The following is an 18,527-nucleotide window of genomic DNA, read 5'->3' as shown; positions in this document are numbered from 1 at the left end:
CAAATACCCACTGACAATATAAACTTTGTAAAAATTTACCCTGGATGCATGAAGCGTTCTGGTCCCACACCTCGCTGCTGAATCATCATGCCCTGAAAGTGCCCCCCAGGTCGGGGGTGTCTGTACATGACCATGCGTGTTTGGCCAGGGGAATAGGGAAGCTGCTGGGGCCGCTGCAGAGCTTCCATCAGGTGTGAGTGGGGTCTTTGAGCAGCATAGTGTCGTGGATCAGGGTATGGTTGGCCAGCGTAAGGGGATCCATTTCCAGCTCCACGGGCCTGGGACATCATATGATGGACGACACCTTGCTGCATTCCTGGATGTAAGGCTCGAGGGTCGTACACAAAACCGGACGTCATGTGCGCCACAGACGCATGTGGATGCTGCATGCTACGGCGTTGAGCAGCAGCATTATGGCTGTCAAGGTCCAGGATTTCTTTTGGGCTTTCAGGTTGCTCTGAGCCCTCATTGTGGGGCCGCTTTGCTGGACTGCCATTAATGCTGCTGCCTCCACCAGCTTGCTGGTTTTCACACTTCCCTTCGTCTGTGCCTCCAGGATGAGTCCCTGTTCCTGGCATTGGGCCTGGGGAAACCAAACTTGTACCGCTGGAGCCTTCAGACCCCAGCGGTGAGACACTGCTCTCCTTTAGCTGACCATTAGCTCTGGCACTGGCTACAGGTAAGTAGGCATTGTGTGGCATTGCCTGGTGAGACTGATAATGAGGCCGATGCCACTCCTCTGGAGGGTAACCCCCTCTGCCCGTGGCTTGGTTATGGGCCTGAGTTTGGGGATGGGGTTGGGCATAGTAGCGCTGCTGCTGCTGCTGATACTGATGAGGTGGGTACACATTGCCATGACCATGAGGGTGCGGTTGACCTGGCACGTGGTAGGGGTAGGTTGACCCTCCCTGCTGCTGCTGGTAGTTGGTGTTGGGAGCAAGATTGTGGAGAGCATTAATGGACTGGTTATGATATGGGTGGTGAGCAGACGGAGGTATGGACCTATTCATATTAGCTCGGTTGTAGTGTGGAAGTGGAGGGTTCCCCATGCCGTAAGTACTCATAGTTGAATTTTCTGGGCCTTGCGAGTGAGGAGGTACGGCTGGATTGTGCCCATCTGATGGCCCGCTTGGAGCCTGTATTCCCACATTACTACCCACCAACTGAGTTTGATGGCGATTTGGACTAAAAGCCGGGTGTTTATAAACACTTGATGTCATCCCGGTGTGCTGTGGAGACATGGCAGTGCTTCTCGTGTCCAGCCTCGTAGGCTCGCTAGGCCTTTGATCTCCGAGATCAGCTGGACTGGGCTGAGAGGGTAATAGAGGGGCAGGATGGCTGGGTGGCAAAGAGGTCAGAGGGGCTGGGTGTGGGGGTCCAGGCTGGGCTCCTTGAGTAGCGCCGTGTGGCATCCCATGCATGGGACTGCTTTGTGTAGTGCAGTGTGGTGAGATGCTTTGGGGGACATGATGAGAGGTTAGCAGAGAATTGTGTTGCTGTGTGTTCTGGTTCAGTGGCTGAGGAGAGCTCTGAGGGTGGCTTTCAGGAGAGGTGCTGCCCGCCTCAGGTTGCTCATGTTTTTGAATGGCTTGCTGGGGTTTGCCTTCCTGATTTACACCATCTGCGAGTTTTAAGTTGTCTGGCATTTGCTGAGTGGAATTCTGAGCTGCTGCAACATCCAGTGGTGGGAAATTCTGAGGAAGAAGTGCAAGGCTTGGAACATTTGGCTGTGGACTGTTTGGTTTAAGCTGTGGGGGATTGTGTAGAGCAGGATCAGTGTTACTCGAGTTGGGATGGGATGAAACAGGAATGGTACCATTACTTTCACTGGCAGAGTGTCCCCGACTATCCAACTGGCTTTCAGCTGAACTCTGTGCGGCCGCTGATCCAGAAGGATTCTGTTCTGATCTGGCCAAGGTTGGGGCTGGGGGGCTCTGCATTTTATCCGCAAGCCCACAGTATTGCCTTGTGGGGCTAGGGTTGGATGGGCTCTCTTGGTTAACTGGAAACATGTTTTTGTGTGATGGAGCTTCTTCGGAAATGTTGCTGGCAGCCATCTTGTTCTCTGACGTTGTGCCTGTTAACGTACAGGAGAAAACAATGTTGCAGGTTAGACTGTTTTACTATGACTAGAAGTACAATGCACGCGTTGTCCCCGTTTTATGCCACTTATCCAAAAGAAGCACAATACAAATCAAATTTTAAAAAACGTTCTGTTCCATTTCTTTACAATTAGGTTATAGAAACATTTAAAGGCGTCCCCGTGAGGCTGAAATGATGACATGTAATCTCTTTTATGTTTTCAAAGATATCAGCAAAAATGTAACCAAACTGATGAATATTCAATTTGCTGCTTACTGGGAGAAATAATTAAAGTCAAATTGTAAGAAGTACTTGACAGAAGATGGGGGCTGTGCTGATTAACAAATGAGACACTAGAGTCTAGTGCTCTATCACGCAGACTGGTGAAATACAGCAAGAGAAGGTCAGGTCTACCTTTGGGGTGCAAGTTTGTCTGCTGGGGAGGCTGTCTATCTGGGCCTTTGTCTCTAGCAGGATGCAGCAGCTGAACCTCAGGGGCAGGGGGGAGCTGTTGAGAGGGGTGAGCTGGGATGCTGCCAATTCTTGATGGGGGCCCAGGCTGCTGAAAGTTGCCTGTGTGCTGATGAGGGGCACCAGCAGGGGGTCCAGAAGAGGCTGACAGCTGCTGCAGGGCCAGCATCTCTGGGCTTTCCAGCATGGAAGCCAAGCGTGTCCTGCCGGAGGAGTCTGAGTGGGGCACAGTGGGACGTGCAGACATGAGCCCAGGGGAGCTGGCTGCTGCAGTCATTTGAAACTGGGCATTGGAAGGATGGTTGGGATATCCGGCAGCTTCTGGCCACGGTTTATGACCCACAGGTGGGGGGATTCCACCATAACTAAAGTTGCGCTGGTTCACCATGTTTGGGTCTTGAATAGACATGCCGCTGGGCCTCTCCTGCCCCTGTTGATTCATACCACTCCACATAGTAGGTAGTGGCATGCCAGCAGGTCTCAAGCCTGGGTAGTTGTGCTGAGGTGATCCTTCCGGGCCTGAGAACCTGTTCCCCATAGGATGCACAGTGTGGCCCTCTGGACGGTGGTGGGATGGGTAGATGCTGGCCTCAGGAGGAGCTCCAGGCTGTAGGGTCATGGGACGTGGTCCTAAGCATGGGCCATGAGTCGGACCCATGTACGAGTGCTGCTGCTGGTTTGGATCTGGACCCACTGGATACCTAGGCCCCATGTGGTGTGGCTCAATCATGCGTTGCTTGGAGGAAAAAAGGAAAATAAAATATGAAATATCTGGCTTTGTCTGTTATAACAGCATCAAGATGCATCATACACACAATTAGGTGGTTGGTTGTGTGTAATAGGTCAAGCATACCTGAATGTTAAAGTTGTGAGGCAACTGGTTTAAGTTGGGGTCTCCTTGTCTAGAAAAGTGAACCTGGTAGGCAAAGCGGGGATCCATGGCCATTCTTTGGGCATACATGTGTGGACCATGAGGCCCAGGGGGACCAGGCTGACGGAGCTGTTAAAATAAAGAATTTATTATATTTTCCCCCTCTTGCATTTCAGACAGGAATTAAGACTCCCAATAAATAAATATATTTAAAAAAAGGATTAAAGTCTTATCTGTGGATACCTGTTGCCCTGGGTGGTATAACCCCCTGATATCTCCTTCCCGGATATGCTGCTGGCCTGGAGGCAAGCTGTGCGGGTGAGGGGGGCCGTTAGCCCAATGAGGATGCAGCCGTGCCAGCCTGGCATCCTCCTCTGAAGTTGCGCTACTTTTGCCCTTTTGTGAGCTTCGCTTACGTTGTACTTGCTCAGTAGCCCTGATCAAGCTTTCAGGCCCGAAAGCTTTGCTGTTACGGTTGCGTTTTCTTTCCTTGCGCTCCTTGTCTTCTCGACTGATGTGGAACTCTTCGTCCGTGTCACCATCCTCAGATGGAAAATGTTTTAATAAGGCTCGGCTAAAACAACGCTCCAGAGACTCGGCCATGATAGTGTATTCTGAGGACAGGAAGACACCAACATCAGCGATTCTTTTGTGATAAAACCCTGAGAACTTTTTATTTTATTTTTTTTACATAAACGCACATCTTCAGCAAAGGAACAAACATACATCACATGTCTATAGCATCTACTCATATACTCAAAGAATAACGCTTCATTTACATGCAGTCACTCCCACAAATAGCCACTCATGAAGTGACCATTAGGTGAGACACATACCAACAGAGCACAAAAATCCTGTCTTGTCCTGGCCCAGTGCTAACCAGCTGACCAAGTCAGAGGGCGTAAGTTTGACCCTTGCTCCTTCAACCCCTTCCCTCTACTCTTGCCCCACCCTGGGCCTCCTCACCACTCACCTCCCCCCATTCCCTGAGGAGAGTATTCAGTTGGATGGATGGCTCCAGACAGGGGGCTTAGGGGCTGGAATGTTTCTCTGGCACTGCAGGACTTGAATCCCCCAGAGCACTCGAGCACAACTCAATCACTCCTCATTAATCACTGTCAAGGCTGCCCCGGCCCCGGCCCCAACACAGTACTAAGACCGCCCCCCTTTCTTCTGCGATCTCTCCCACTCTCACCCCCTGCGTCTCAATGTCCATATGAAATTCTTTTTTCAAAATGCATCCATAACGCAACGGATTTTGATGCCTTTAACAAAGTTATTTTAAAAATGGTTTAGAATGCTTAATTTACCGCTGTCTTCTCCATTGTACTCGACACAGTTTTCAAACATCAGCTTCACGTCGGAAACAAACTCCTCCTTAGCGACATACTCCCCGTTATTGAGCTTTCTCTCAATTGTGGATAGGTCCATAGGAGTCTGAAATTAGAACGACAATAAAAATAAAGCAATTAAAATTATGAATCAATAAACTTTATATATGCATTAATGCACAAACCAGACTGATACAAACATGAAGCCAATGTCACACATTTGTAAAAACAACAACAGTATTCTGTACCTGGATGATCTCATGATAATTGGGAGCATAGGAGTCGTCAACGGGCTCCAAGAAAGGCCAAGAATCTTTATGGGCTTTCAGGGCTTCAAGCACTGAAGAACAGAGTAGAACAGACATTGACTGTAAATTTACATCGACATGTTTTAAACCCAGCAACTGCATTTAGTATGGAAAGGGAAGATGTAAGATTTTTGGAAATAATGTCACAGACCCCGACATTGGTTCTAAAAACAAAAATAAATATCAACCAACGGTATCACTAAACTCGTATACAGTTTGTGGCTTATTCCTGCTTGTTTGCCATTACAATGGTGTGTTATGACGAGGAGTAAAAAGCATGAAACATGTAAGCCGAACCATAATTAATACCTTAAAACTGCCAGCATTTGAAGTGGATAACATTAATTGTGTAGCAGTGTTGTTTTTCTGTTGAGGATATGCTGCTGGTAAATCTAAGGCCCTGGTATTCCTACAAAGACTAAAACTGCTCAGGTACAGTTAAGGAGCACAGCTCAATCCCCGCAGGCATCACCTCAAATCCACGGATAAAGCTCCAGCGTCAGACACCAAAGAGATTTTGCATCTTTGCCTGATGGGTCAGAGCCATTCTCTTTACACAAAGACCAGCTGTTACTTGTGTGTTGCTTTGAGTAACAGTTCCACTTCATTGTCAACTAAGGAAAAGAAACCGCTGGTCTTACTTTCTGCAATAGCTGTTCTTCTTTTTACATACTTTCTATAAGCAGCCAACTTCTGCTTCCCGTTTACACTACCACACATCTGCCCAGATGACGTGAATTGTCATGTGACGGGTACATACATGTAAACATAGCAACAGGTAATAATTCTGCAGGCATACCTTTATAAAGAGCAGTGTAGTCATCATCAATTTCATAGCTGAAATGTTGAACATACGGCATGTTAGACGGGCTAAAATAACAGCAATCATGAGTCGCTAAAGCAGATAGTGAATCTGAAACTAAATGTGAACAACTTCCTACAATTCTTTATTCTTGCGTGTTCTCTGGACGGGAGAGGATGGCTCCAGATTCAGGAGTTCAGGTGGTAGATCTTTTCCTTGAGACAGCAGCCAGGCCTTTTCTTCTCGCATCTTACGCCTTTTTGCACGCTCTAATGGAAAATCGTGAACACAGGGGGCAATTAAAATCACAAATAATGAAAAACGCCGGTCTCAGAGTGCAGGTAAACAATGTTTGATTGCTTATTCAGACCCTACAGTTACAGTATTGATGTCTATTGAGACTGTCGGGAGCATTGATGAAAACCAGGCCTCAGATGTGACACGCAGCAGCAGCAGCTCAGATAAGTGAAGGAGAACGATTCATCGGCCATCTTTTCTTAGGCCAAGTTGATCAAAAGAGCAGAACAGAGCACAGAGAGTGCATATGCATAACCGCTTTATCTTTCAACATGAAAGGCACAGAGGCCTGGCAGCCCCCCTGCCGTTTGGATTAAAGATGTTTGAAGGAGGATTCCACATATGCAATACACAGAGTGTAGGGCCAGGTCCTGCTGTTCATCTATAATACAATAATGAGGCTCCTCTACTGAAGCACAATCAGCAGTTCATTAACCCTTGACAGATGACATCAGAGAAGAAGAAGAGTGATCCTGTGATTAAAGGCCCTGAGCATTCCCTTTCACAGTGTCTGTGTACTATACATAAATCTCAAGGCTTCAAATGCTGCTATGCTACTGCAGATTTTTCAGCTGGTGAGAGCCAAAGCACGGCAAAGAAGATGTGAAAGCCTGTGTGGGGAGTGCCCTTCATGATACATTCTGCCCTTGACAGAGCCGCCTACCTGCTGCTGATACATGACTGATGAGAGAATGTGAACTTACTGCTGCTTCTTAATATCTTACAACTTTCTGCATATACTAAAATTCTTGGAAAGAGATTTTTCAAACTTCTTTTAAACACAAACAACATCTTGGCAGTGTGCTACTTGTGTTCCATCTATATCGGTAACCATCTTACCCTCCACAGCTTTGATCTTCTCTAGCTTCTCTCTCTGCCGTTCTTCCTGCAGAAGCCTTTCCTCTTCTCGTCTCTGCTCGGCCAGCAGGACCTGCCTGTCCAGCTCTTCATCTTTTTTCTTCTCCTCCTCCTCCTCCTCCATTCCGGCCTTGAGATTGTCCTGGATGCACACACCCACAAAGTCTATTAGTCTACTCTTCTCTCACACCAGGAAAGCTAGATGTATAGAAAACTACACGTTTCTGTACATAAAAGAAACAATCAGGCCCTAAACCAACATATACAGCAGAGAGAATAAATGTACACAGTGCGTGTGCAAACATGTACTGTGCTGGAATGTCTTGCACTAAATATGTCTGTGGAGGTTCTCAGTCATCCAGGTCATAGTAGTCAAAGGAGCTTGCAAAGAAAAGCGTCTGGACTTCTTTAAGTTGCTTGAAGACGTTTCACCTCTCATCCGAGAAGCTTCTTCAGTTCTAAGGTCAAATGGTGGAGAGTGAACACACCCGAAACTCTGGCTGATTGGGACCCACGCCCAGTTTCACACCTTGGCTCAGGCGATTAGAGGATCATCAGGGGTCCTTTTGTCCCTCTGTGGGGGGTCACTCCCACTAGGTTTATATCTGGGACTCTCCACCATTTGACCTTAGAACTGAAGAAGCTTCTCGGATGAGAGGTGAAACGTCTTCAAGCAACTTAAAGAAGTCCAGACGCTTTTCTTTGCAAGCTCCTTTGTCTTGCACTAAAAACCAGATAAGTGGATGACATGCCCGTTGTATTGCTAAATAAATCGGCACAGCTTATTCTGACATTGTTAGGTGTGTAACACTACCTAAAAAGCATAGCACAGACAAACACTCACCCTCTCCTCGTGTTTTATGTGATTTTGAGAGAACCGCTGGGAAACGCGAACTGGGTTTGGGTCCAGCAGCTTCTGCTTCTGCTCACGCTCCTGAAATAAAAGACATGTAGTTTGGTTCTGCTCCTCATGCCTCTCATGACACACAGGGACTCGTGAACTGGAAACTGTTGTGTCTGTAATGCTTTCTCGTCCACAAATGCAACTTTCTTTTAAAACATCACATACGGTTTGTGTAATTCATTTTGTCTAAAGCCAACACACTGACAGACACTCTGGTGTTGCAGTGCAGCAGTGACTATAGCGAAGTCATTGATTTATTTCTCCCATCCCCCAAGTGACTCTCTCACCTTTGCTCCCTACTCTTCCATCTCTGCTTGGGAAGAAAATTAACATACTTGCACCAAAAAATAAATCACAACCTGTGTGATATTATTGTTAGCTTGTGGTAGTGTACAATCTGTTCTACAATAGCCTATCTGGCAACTTTTGAGCAGGGAACTTCATCCAAAATATACAGTACAGAGCGTGGAGGGTTAATGAGCGCTGACGTGTCAGAGAACCAGTTAGAGCAAACAGAAAAGGAAGGAAACACCAGCCAACAGAGCGCCAAGTGGTTTCTGAAATCCTGTCTATATCAGGGACTGTCCCCTGCAGCTTATGTCAGAGTACATCCAGGATGTAGGACTATTAAGGGTTGCCACCCTGGCACAGGTAACACCTTGCTAGATAACAAGTAGAGAGTCCTAAATATGCATTTGCCGTTATATAAACAAAGTCAGACTGTCTGTGCGTGCAGGTAGGGAAGCAAACAAATGAGGAAGGAGCCCACTGCGGAGAAGATTAAAATGAAAAAATACTGTTAAAGGAGACGGATGTTTACAACCTAACGTGCTTTCTAAAACTAGATAATGTTTTCAAACACCATCTTTTCATAAAAAATGAAAATAAGATCATGTCTGCCGTTGTCTCAAGCGGTCCATCGTGACACGTACCTATCAACGGGTCCACTTTAGACATGCTCTTACTGGAAAAGATTCACCTGATGCGAGCAAGGTAGCAGCGCAAGCCCACGTGGTCACTATGAATCAATGGGACAATTAGCTGTGGAACTATCACATGGGCGCAATCAGAAAGCACACCGACTCTGTATCAGGGAGCTGGCAGGCTACAGACGTCTTACACCCAATCACACTGAACAATTGGGTTCTCACATTTGCCTCCGCCTGGTAATGTGTAGAAAAGTTCAGGGCGGCAGTCCACATGTGTGCTTGAGAGCCCCCGCGCCGCCTCTGTCTCGCCTCAATGGGAAACACTGACATCTCCCCAGGCTTCACAATTCTTCCCCGTATTACCGCAAGTCCATCATCTGACACGCACACACATGATCGAGTGCCTCTGGTGTCACCACTTAGAGAGGTCGACAGAATCCTGCAGCACAGCAAAGCTGTCACTCAAGAGTCTCCATTCTGCCCCAAGGTGAGCTCCTGCCAGCTGTCAGTGCCCCGTGAAATGGCTGATGACAGCAGACTGAGACATGTGGAAGATTTGGGAGAATATACACACTGACACTCTCATGTGAACACAGAGATATTTATAGCCACACATCAGGCACTAACACATACTTTGAGAGAGAGCAAGACAAACAATCCTACAAAATGGCCATGCAAAACAGATCACAGTGCAGGCTGCAAACTACATGTATGTACTACATGCAGCCTTGTAGAAGCTGTATATCACACAGACACTTTCCCCTTTGCTGTTATTTCAAAGTGCAAACAAGTATTTACAAAACTTTCATTTCATAGCACAGACTACCAAACAGAAAAAGTATACATGCACCATTTCTGAAAAGCTTTCATTTCTGGTTGTCTAATATAAATTTGGTCTATGCAGCAAATCAAGCACAGAATCTATACACCATCACAGCAGCAGTGTAATTAATATAATTACCAAGCACAGCATCCTAATGTGATCTCCTGCTGTGTGATCTATATTATAAATAAGAAGCTCACTATGGGAATGTGCATTCCTTTAATTGAATCTGTTATTTGAGCAAATTTAAATTAATCCGTTTTCACCCCATACTGTGATCGCGTTTGGCAGAGAGCCATCTCTTCAAGTCCAGAGTGCGGCGGCGCGGAGGAAACGCCAACAAGCCAAAAACCCCTCATCCAGCTCTACTTATATTATGTAGAGAAGCTATAGACAGACTTTGAATGCCATAGAAATGTGCGCACAAGTAGAACAGCAGAGGGTGTGACTGATGAACGACTCAACCAAATTCACTCATTCATAACCATTTGCAATTACTGAGTGACCTCTCGGCTGACATTAACCTGCCTTCAGGATTCTTGACTTCAATGCTGATGACGGCAGAAAAAGGATCGTTCCTATAGCAACAGCCACGGCTGGTTATACATCACTGGAGTAGACAGCATCCACTGATCTTTATGCAATCAGGTGGGATCAAAACAGGAACCTAGGTTTTCTCGACTAGCTGTAGCCGTCAGTGACTCAAATTAATTCCTTTGCAAAGTAAAGAAAGCAGTGCTGGCTTAGACATGCTGGAGCAGAGTGTGCATATCATCTTCCATTAAAGCACTCAACACCAATTATACCTTAACAGACATATGACCAATCCCAAAAAGCTGACTAGGGACCAGCTTTCCTTGACTCCACCTATTGTGTAGCACAGTCGAGAGGTCCTACAAACAACTATTGTAAGACAACCAGAAGATAAAAGCAGCTGAACTGAGATGAAGGAATATCAGTAATCTTAAAACCCGAGATTAGATTAAGGAAACAGGAAGAAAGAAAAGACAGCAGTCAAGTGTACATCAATAAAATTCAATTTGCATATTCAAATGTCATCACTGTCACATTTGGGATGTCTCATTTAGCCGTTTATGAGCTGGTATTTCATCAAAATCGCCCTGGCGCTTGTGACTTGTCACACAAACGAGGACAAATTAAAGTCTGTGTATAATCGCTTTCATATTAACGAATCTACAGCCTATCAAAAACAGAGGACGCATAGACGCGTTGTATGCTGGTGTAATGGAGACTGATGGTGGTGTCTCTGGTGTCTGACCTTGTGCTCAATCATGTTGCTGATCTCAGGCAGGAAGTTTTGGCTAATGACACGGTAGAGGTGGCGATCCTGTGGGGAGGTTTTGTCCTTGATGCTTTCTGCCAGACTGAGCCACTGCTCCTCTGTATCACACACCAGCGACCAAGCGCCTCGCTTACGGCCTGCACAGGAAAGAAAGGAAAAACAACATCGGCCCACTGATTCTAGGGAAAAATGCAAACAAAGGGAAAAAAATGTCAGGATATAAAGCACAAAGTTTCTTTACCTGTGGTTGGGGGAAGATCTTCCAATTCATGTTCCATCTTCATCTCTGGCACATCACTTTCCACCTCACTGTAAGAAATATAAAGCCATGAAGTCCCTACAAAAAAATGGCATGCTTAAAAGTAACTCTGGTATAAGAGCTGATCCTCCACAACTACTTTTTGGAATTAATTAAAATTCCTCGCTACACACATGGTGAGAATATGGTTAGAGAGCGTGTGCTCAAGAAATACTCCATTAATCATTTATTACATTTTGGGTCCAGCAGTAGGATAAAGGTCAAGTCAACAACTGACTGAGAGCAAAGGACATGAAGACCCAGATCATCAAAACCTGGGCGAGTATCGTTTTCACACGGGAAACAGACGAGCTCATCTGCACAGCACATGCCCAAATCTAAACGTCTGTGTCTCCGCCCTGTTAGTACTGACCGCAAAGTTTTTCTTGTTTTTGTTTACCTTGGTGAATCTTCCAGCTTTCTCTTCTTTGGTGGTCTTCCACGTTTCTTTTTCTCTGGTAATGTTAGTTCTGTTGTTTCATCACTGGGGGAAAAAAAAAAAAAAAAAGCAGGTTAAAAGGTTAAAAGTACAGCTTAGGTAGGAATAAAAGACAAGTAAATTAACCCTTAAGAGGACTCTAAACAAGTGGTAAAATTTTATTTCAACTGAACACTTCAACATTCAGCTAAGTGCAGATGATTCATTCTTGGTTGACAGAAAAAGAAGCATTACCTGTGTTTTCCTACTTTCTTTGTCACTGGCTCTTCTTTGTACATGCGAGTGCCGTAAAAGTACCAGTAGAGGGCTCCATTTCCATCCTGCCCCAGGGGTTCCACCCTCAGGCTGTCTGCATCCAGGCCCTGGAGGTGGCGGGGGTGGGGATATAACATTTCTTAAATAATATGCAGTGTGTCATCAGAGGGTGATGTCATTTTAGCTCTTTGATCGTACAGAGGCGTGAATCATGTGCTGACAATAAGTACTTTCGATATCTTGTTAAGAGTGTTCATGAATTATAGCAGTTTACAGTTTAAAAATTAGAAACCGATTGACAGTACAGGGGTAAAGCCTCAGATTATGATAACTCCACCTTAGTTCATGGCAGTAAATATACTTTTAAAGAACAGCAAAACTAAGATCTTGCACTCTTAGGCCAAAGTTAAACGAGGCAGCTGCTCAGTGACAAATATATCTAACTATGCTTTAAAGCTGAACAGCTGGGTGAACGAAATCATTCATCATGTTGTCAAAAAAGCAAACTTTAACAGTACACATGTACACAACTCGGCAGCATTAATGGAGCATGGAACCTTTTATGTACAATTACTGACTCAATACTGAGTGAATGTTTAACTCTTTAATAAATTGTGAATACATTATTATGATCACATGTATTCTTTTAGTCACCTTAAGCAGGTCAAAGACATCAGCAGCATCCAGACGGTAATCACACAGCCGGTGCAGCAGTTCCACCTGAGTGCGAGGGGGTAAGCTCTCAAAGGGCCCCTCTCGAAGTGGGTTGGGTTTCCCCTCTTCCAGCTCCCAGCGGTAGCTGATGATGTCGTCCAGGTAACTGCTAAATGCCTGGGGGCTAAACAGTAGAGCGGCCTTACTCATCTCTGCCGTATTGATTTTTAGATGTCACTCTACTGGGTTAGCTACACCTCGAGTAAATTTGTCCTTTTACGCATCTTAATCATGAAAGATTATTAAATCAGAATTAAGCACTAGCTGCATGTCAAAAATAACAATCCAACACAGGGCTTCACTTTTGTACTGAGATTTCTATGGATGGCTAGATTCAACCAATTCAGTTGCAAATCTTGGCACTGTAAACCCAACGCAGCATGCTTCAGTACAAACTAGCATCGCTTTCTAGGAAACAGGCAAGGTTCACACTATCATACAGGCTGGAAAAAGAGAGGAGGTGGGGCTGGTTTAAAAAAGAAGAAGAAAAGGACTAGTTTCTTTGAAGGGGAGTTGTGTTGTATCTATGAGTGAAAACTGGTAAATAAATGTTGGTTCCGGTTCAGGTCTAGCCGATTAATCTGTACCGTTCAGTTCCAGCTCACATGAACAGAACAAGAGCTTGGGGCAAGGGTGAGCATCTATGGAACAGCACAGAGAAAGAGGGAGAGAAAAAAAATGGCTTATCTTGAAAGAGCAGCGTGCACTTTTCACACAGCTGCAGGCTCGCCCCTCCTCACTACTACCCCATCTCTCTCCTCCTTTCTGTCCTTCGTTTTCTCCGACATCCTCCCTCCCTTCTTTCCCCCGCTCCGGCAGAGCGTTTAACGCGTGCGGATGAAAAGGGCAGCTCTGTGAAAGGCCAGGGCTGAGCAGCCACCCCCAGGATGCCAGAGCCTGTCCAGTCCAATAAAGCAGGCTGTCCTCTTGTTACCGGCTGCCTGGCTGGAAAAACTGGATCACTCCTGCTCTGTGCTTATCACTGTACTGTACCACTATGCTACTCTATAACGATGGGTTAGATTAACAGGCGTATCGAAGGGGAAGCCCCATGGGAGGTAGAAAACATTTGCGGATTTGAATAACAGCCTCTGCTTCGCGTTCACTTTCTCCCACCACTTTATAGAAAAGTTTCTGTGGCTACGCCGTTTTCGGATCACCGCGGTAGTAAACATGATGTCACCATACCACCTATCACTACTTTCAGCGCTCCTTATGGTGACTAAGTTCTGACTCCTCAGTGAGTTATTGCGCTCGTGACTCAGACTTCCTATGAAGCTTCCTGGGTATTATGACTAATTTGAAGAAGATGGAAAGACAAGTTTTATCTTGACACATTTAAGTAAAAATGGTAATTCTTTTCCATTGTGCCTCTGCTTCATTAAAAAAAACAAAAAACTCTAAATTTGAATTCCAACTTCCACCACTACTTAGACCTACAGTCAGCTACGAAGTAAATTTCCCACGCCACTTGGGGCAGTTTTAAGCAGCAGGAAAATGTGAATGTTCCTGCTTATATTCACCTATTTATTATCTTTCAGAACAAATGTAACTAAAAATATTAAACATACTATAAGAAAGCCAAACATCAGCCATCTACACGCTGCCTCATTTAACACGTTCAATTATGTAAAAGTAGCTAAAGTTGGACATGGTCCTACACTCAAGACTCCATGATTAGGAGAGTAAAACTGGGCTTAAAATTAAATGTTAATGTTCTTACCCTCATTGTTTAGAAAACTGTAATAAGTTTTGCTTTATTTCTAAAATGTGAAAAGATTTAAGGGGACCTCCTTACTGTACTGGACAGCGATCTCAGCTCTGAAATGTGCACACCTCTATCTGCAACAAGTCAACTTGTTGCATTTTTATTATGTCCAAATAAACTTTGGTTCAACCCCGGGGTTCTATCATGAATCAAAACTTTTTCGGTCGTCCCCTTCAGACACGTGTTTCTTGCCAAAAGTGACCTACGTCACGATGCCAGCCGTGTTACGCATCCCACGTCTGAAAACGGCTTATGTGTTACAGGTGGTGTTACACAAGCAGACCTGATGTGACCTGGCAGCGTTTGCTATATGCCAGGTTCTTTTTCTATTCTTTACTTACGTGATGTCAGTGCGCTGGTAGCATCCCTGCAACAGACAGGCAACAAGATCCCCAAGGAAATCCAAGTCCTGTTCTGACAGGGCTTTCTCCAGCTCCTGGACACAGAGGACACAGTCAATCAACATGTGAAGAAACTACAAGCACTTAGCAAGCAATAACTGTGCAAACATGCCGATTTGGTATGTGATCAAAATGGAGAAACTGCTGGGATGAGTGTAAGGTAAGCTGGCAGATTTCGGTGGGAGGTGTAACAGCTAGAGCTCGCATCCTGTCTCATTAAGGCGTCTTGGTTTGCTGGTGCTTGTTGGGCTGTAGCTGAGGTTCAAGTTCAGGCATGACCCCTCTCCTGCCTGGCATTGTGTTATAGTCATTTAGGTTTTATGAAGCGGCAATAACCGGCAGAGCAAAATCTCAAAGATCTGAAAGCACCAAGAAAGGACAGCAGGCAGCAGAGACCGAGAGCTACAACACAGACATGCCCCTTCTCCTCTGCTGATCAACCAAGACACTGGACACCACACAGCTTCCCAGCATGCACAGCTCTCCTTGATCACACCCAAGGACTCTGAAGTTGAGCCAGAGGGAAGAGAAGGAAATGCAAATGAACAGTGTTCCATCAACCTAGTGTCCGTTTCATTTAAAAGCACCCTCCCGCAGGATACAGAGCAAACTCTTCAAAGCTCATACAGACGGCTCGCAGCTAACCACTCCCACCCCTAATAACCATTGCTTTCACACCAACAACTTCTGTTGTTGGTGTCACTCTTGCCCCTCTTTCACAAGTACTTCTGCACCTGTAGTACTTGTGAAAGTCCTATAAATGCTGATCGGTTCTCTCAGCTTTAACCAGGGAAAAGAAATGACGCATCAATTACTTAAGGTCCTTAAAGGTCAGTGTACACACCTCTTTGCTGTGGAAATGACAGAAGCCGGTACACAACAAGTTGGCTCAATGAAAAAACAAAAAGAGCCAAAAACAACAAGGTTGTGAAAGAAGTTGAAAAACAGGATAAGATCAACGTTTCTGCTCGAGGTTAGGAATGTAAAGAGCATGAAGGAAAAACGAAAGAAAAAATGCAAACCAGGAGGGCGAGTTTCATAAGAGCGGATAAGAATCACGTCTCGTGATTGAGAAGAACAGCTCATTATGTTTACAAGCGCACTGAGGCTATTTTAAAAGCCTGAAGATTGACATGGTCACAGTGACCACAGTCAGACTGTAATGGATTTTAGGTGTACGGCTTAAACTGTAGGCTTTACGAGTGTGTGACTGCCAGGAGCAAATCAAAGTCTATTTTAAGTTCTGAAGTAGCCAGACATGTAAGATTTACCGACCACAACTTTTGCCTTGTTGTGGTTAAAAACGAGGCACAATTTCTTGTCAAGGCCAGTGCATACCAATAATTGGGTGATCATTACCAACCGTTTTAAATACTACAGAATTGCATTTGTATTTCTACAGCATTTTTGACAAGTTTAATAAATCTCCTGGTTGTGCAGCACATGCTACAAGACCAGGAGTAACAGTGATAGACAAACTCACAGTAATGTAAGCAAGACTGCATTTAAGGACATTATTTTGCCACTTTGCTTCGAGTTATGAAAATCAGGTTGGAATACCTTCCTAAACGGCAGTACTGTGTACTGTATATCAAGTATAGATCAGGTAGACCGAGGTTTAACAATAGAGACTCCTTAAAGTTCTTAACATGTGCTCAGGCTAGCTCACTCGTCATGGGGTGGTCACATATGCAGAAGAGCTCTTTCGCAGCGCGAGCTAACTCTGGATACAAAGACACACGTGGGCGTTTGTCTGTAAGCGCATGTGCATAGGACGCAGTGAGATCCTGTGTCATGCTCTTCCACTTCCAGGTCCCCTGTCAGGCAGCCTCTGGGCCAAAGTGAGCACATCCATCAGAGACAAACTGCACTTTGATCACACTTTGAAAAAAGCCGGGGCCAAGGCTGGGGAAAGAGTTCAGAGTTGAGTACAGAACAGCAAGTGGAGGGCTCGCTGCAGCCCACTGGATGAACAACTCTTCCCTAACTTTGAAGTGCCACACAGTCTGTCAGATGGCAAAGGGAGGGGAAATTACTGGGGTCTATTTGCTCTTTCTTCTCTCACCCATCCATTGACCAATCCCTCTGTGGCCTGTTGCTAACAAACAGTTAGCACGATAAAGGACTGCAAGGGACACCGCTGCAGCTGGAAGCGTCCTGTGGGAACCTTTTGCCTCGATAAGCACATGCACACACGCAACGCAGCACCCAAACTCACTGCACTGACACTATAGATAACAGGAAAAAAAACACACCAATGACAATTCATTCAAACGTGTACTTTGACTGCCTAACATTAATGATCAATGGGGCCGAACGATAAAAAAGCTGAATAATTGATAAGATATAATTTGGCTATAATTTGCATAAATCAAGGTGAGCTGTCAGATTTATTGGCAAGATACTGCTGTGAAAAACCGGCTATTCATTTCAGATACTGGGACAAAGATTGGAGGGTGAGTCAAGGTTTAGTCAAAAGGTGTGTGTCATCACTTCACTCCCTCTGTAGGCCTGGCTTGCAATCAGCAATTCGCCCTGAAGGTATTTGCCACTTCTTTCACCAGACGCCCCTGCTGTTTCTCTCTCTGCTCCTCTCACTGGCTTAACCTCTTATTCCTCTCTTTCACACCATTTTCCTCCCCCTGCCCTGCTGCCCAGTGTCTACAGGGCCTCTGAGGCATTCTATTATTCCCCTGACAACACCCTTGCTCCACTCTCCACCCCGCATTTTCCTTTCTCCATCTTCCTTATCTGTCCTCTCCCTCCGCACATTATCCACACCCAAACCAGTTGTTGGCTTCACTGGAGCTGAGGGCAGAATAGCAAAGTAGAACTCATTTGGCAGGTATTCTCCGTACTACATCATCAGTGAGATGGACCGGCCACATCCACTGAAACAACTTAAACTGTTTGGGTCACTGCTTTGTCTATTCAGAGCAGCAGACAAGTGCGAAAAGTAACACCCATGGTGACAATGTGGCTAACCACTTGTTCTTTTCAAAAGGCCCAATCACACCTAACGAGTCTTCATTAACATTTGCAGAATAAAATGCCTACATTCTCAGTTCTGTTATTCAGCCCAGTTGACACTATTACTTCTGAATCTCATTTTTATAAACATGTACAAATTATTGTGTCTAAAAAGGTTCCAGTTACTACTCACAGCATGCCTGCCATGACTAAAGTCAGAACACCAGCAAAGCTTACAGATACAAACAAATGATTGTTTATTCTTCTTCTGTAAAAAAGAAATTCAATTTTGCTATTGAAACTTCTAAATGTATTATTCCATCATTTACACCAAGCTAAATTACTGCATTTTAATGAGACTGACTATAAAAATAGATTAATGATTGTATGTTTTGGCTCCAAGTATCTAACTATTTACAAATGTCCAGTCATCTGTGATAAGCACTTTCAGAGTCTTTGTCCACCTCATGCAGATAACGGTAAAAAAGGCATCTTTTTTTTATGCTTACGGCCAAGTAAGAAGTGGCAATATAGACATCTCAGGGGAAAGATTATTAAAGCTATACCTATTTAACTGCCAAAACACCCCAGAATTTACAGTCACTTCATTGATAAAACCTACTATTACTTGCAATGTCTTTAACTATGATTTATACAGGCAACTCCTTATTCAAGAAGAAACCATGACAATAATGTGCTGTGT

General features: G+C 45.0%; 1 protein-coding gene across 2 annotated transcripts in view; it reads right to left on the bottom strand.

The window, feature by feature from the left end:
• Nucleotides 1-18,527, bottom strand: part of cecr2 (CECR2 histone acetyl-lysine reader) — a 34,883-nt gene that overhangs the window by 3,037 nt on the left and 13,319 nt on the right. For both annotated transcript variants that reach the window (XM_026176670.1, XM_026176669.1), the window contains exons 2-17: nucleotides 14,795-14,889; nucleotides 12,626-12,809; nucleotides 11,951-12,078; nucleotides 11,678-11,761; nucleotides 11,221-11,288; nucleotides 10,956-11,116; nucleotides 7,865-7,954; nucleotides 7,003-7,162; nucleotides 6,005-6,134; nucleotides 5,863-5,900; nucleotides 5,004-5,095; nucleotides 4,735-4,861; nucleotides 3,668-4,038; nucleotides 3,407-3,553; nucleotides 2,497-3,289; nucleotides 40-2,077 (exon numbers count right to left, since the gene is read on the bottom strand). In XM_026176670.1, coding sequence (XP_026032455.1) covers nucleotides 40-2,077; nucleotides 2,497-3,289; nucleotides 3,407-3,553; nucleotides 3,668-4,038; nucleotides 4,735-4,861; nucleotides 5,004-5,095; nucleotides 5,863-5,900; nucleotides 6,005-6,134; nucleotides 7,003-7,162; nucleotides 7,865-7,954; nucleotides 10,956-11,116; nucleotides 11,221-11,288; nucleotides 11,678-11,761; nucleotides 11,951-11,994 — 4,343 coding nt within the window. In that variant the 5' untranslated portion in view covers nucleotides 11,995-12,078; nucleotides 12,626-12,809; nucleotides 14,795-14,889. The remainder of the gene's footprint in view (nucleotides 1-39; nucleotides 2,078-2,496; nucleotides 3,290-3,406; nucleotides 3,554-3,667; nucleotides 4,039-4,734; nucleotides 4,862-5,003; nucleotides 5,096-5,862; nucleotides 5,901-6,004; nucleotides 6,135-7,002; nucleotides 7,163-7,864; nucleotides 7,955-10,955; nucleotides 11,117-11,220; nucleotides 11,289-11,677; nucleotides 11,762-11,950; nucleotides 12,079-12,625; nucleotides 12,810-14,794; nucleotides 14,890-18,527) is intronic.

Source organism: Astatotilapia calliptera, chromosome 7 (genome assembly GCF_900246225.1).
Source record: "Astatotilapia calliptera chromosome 7, fAstCal1.2, whole genome shotgun sequence".
Lineage (NCBI taxonomy): Eukaryota > Metazoa > Chordata > Actinopteri > Cichliformes > Cichlidae > Astatotilapia > Astatotilapia calliptera.
The sequence above is the reverse complement of the archived record's forward strand: the minus strand, read 5'-3'. Positions and strand labels throughout refer to the sequence as shown.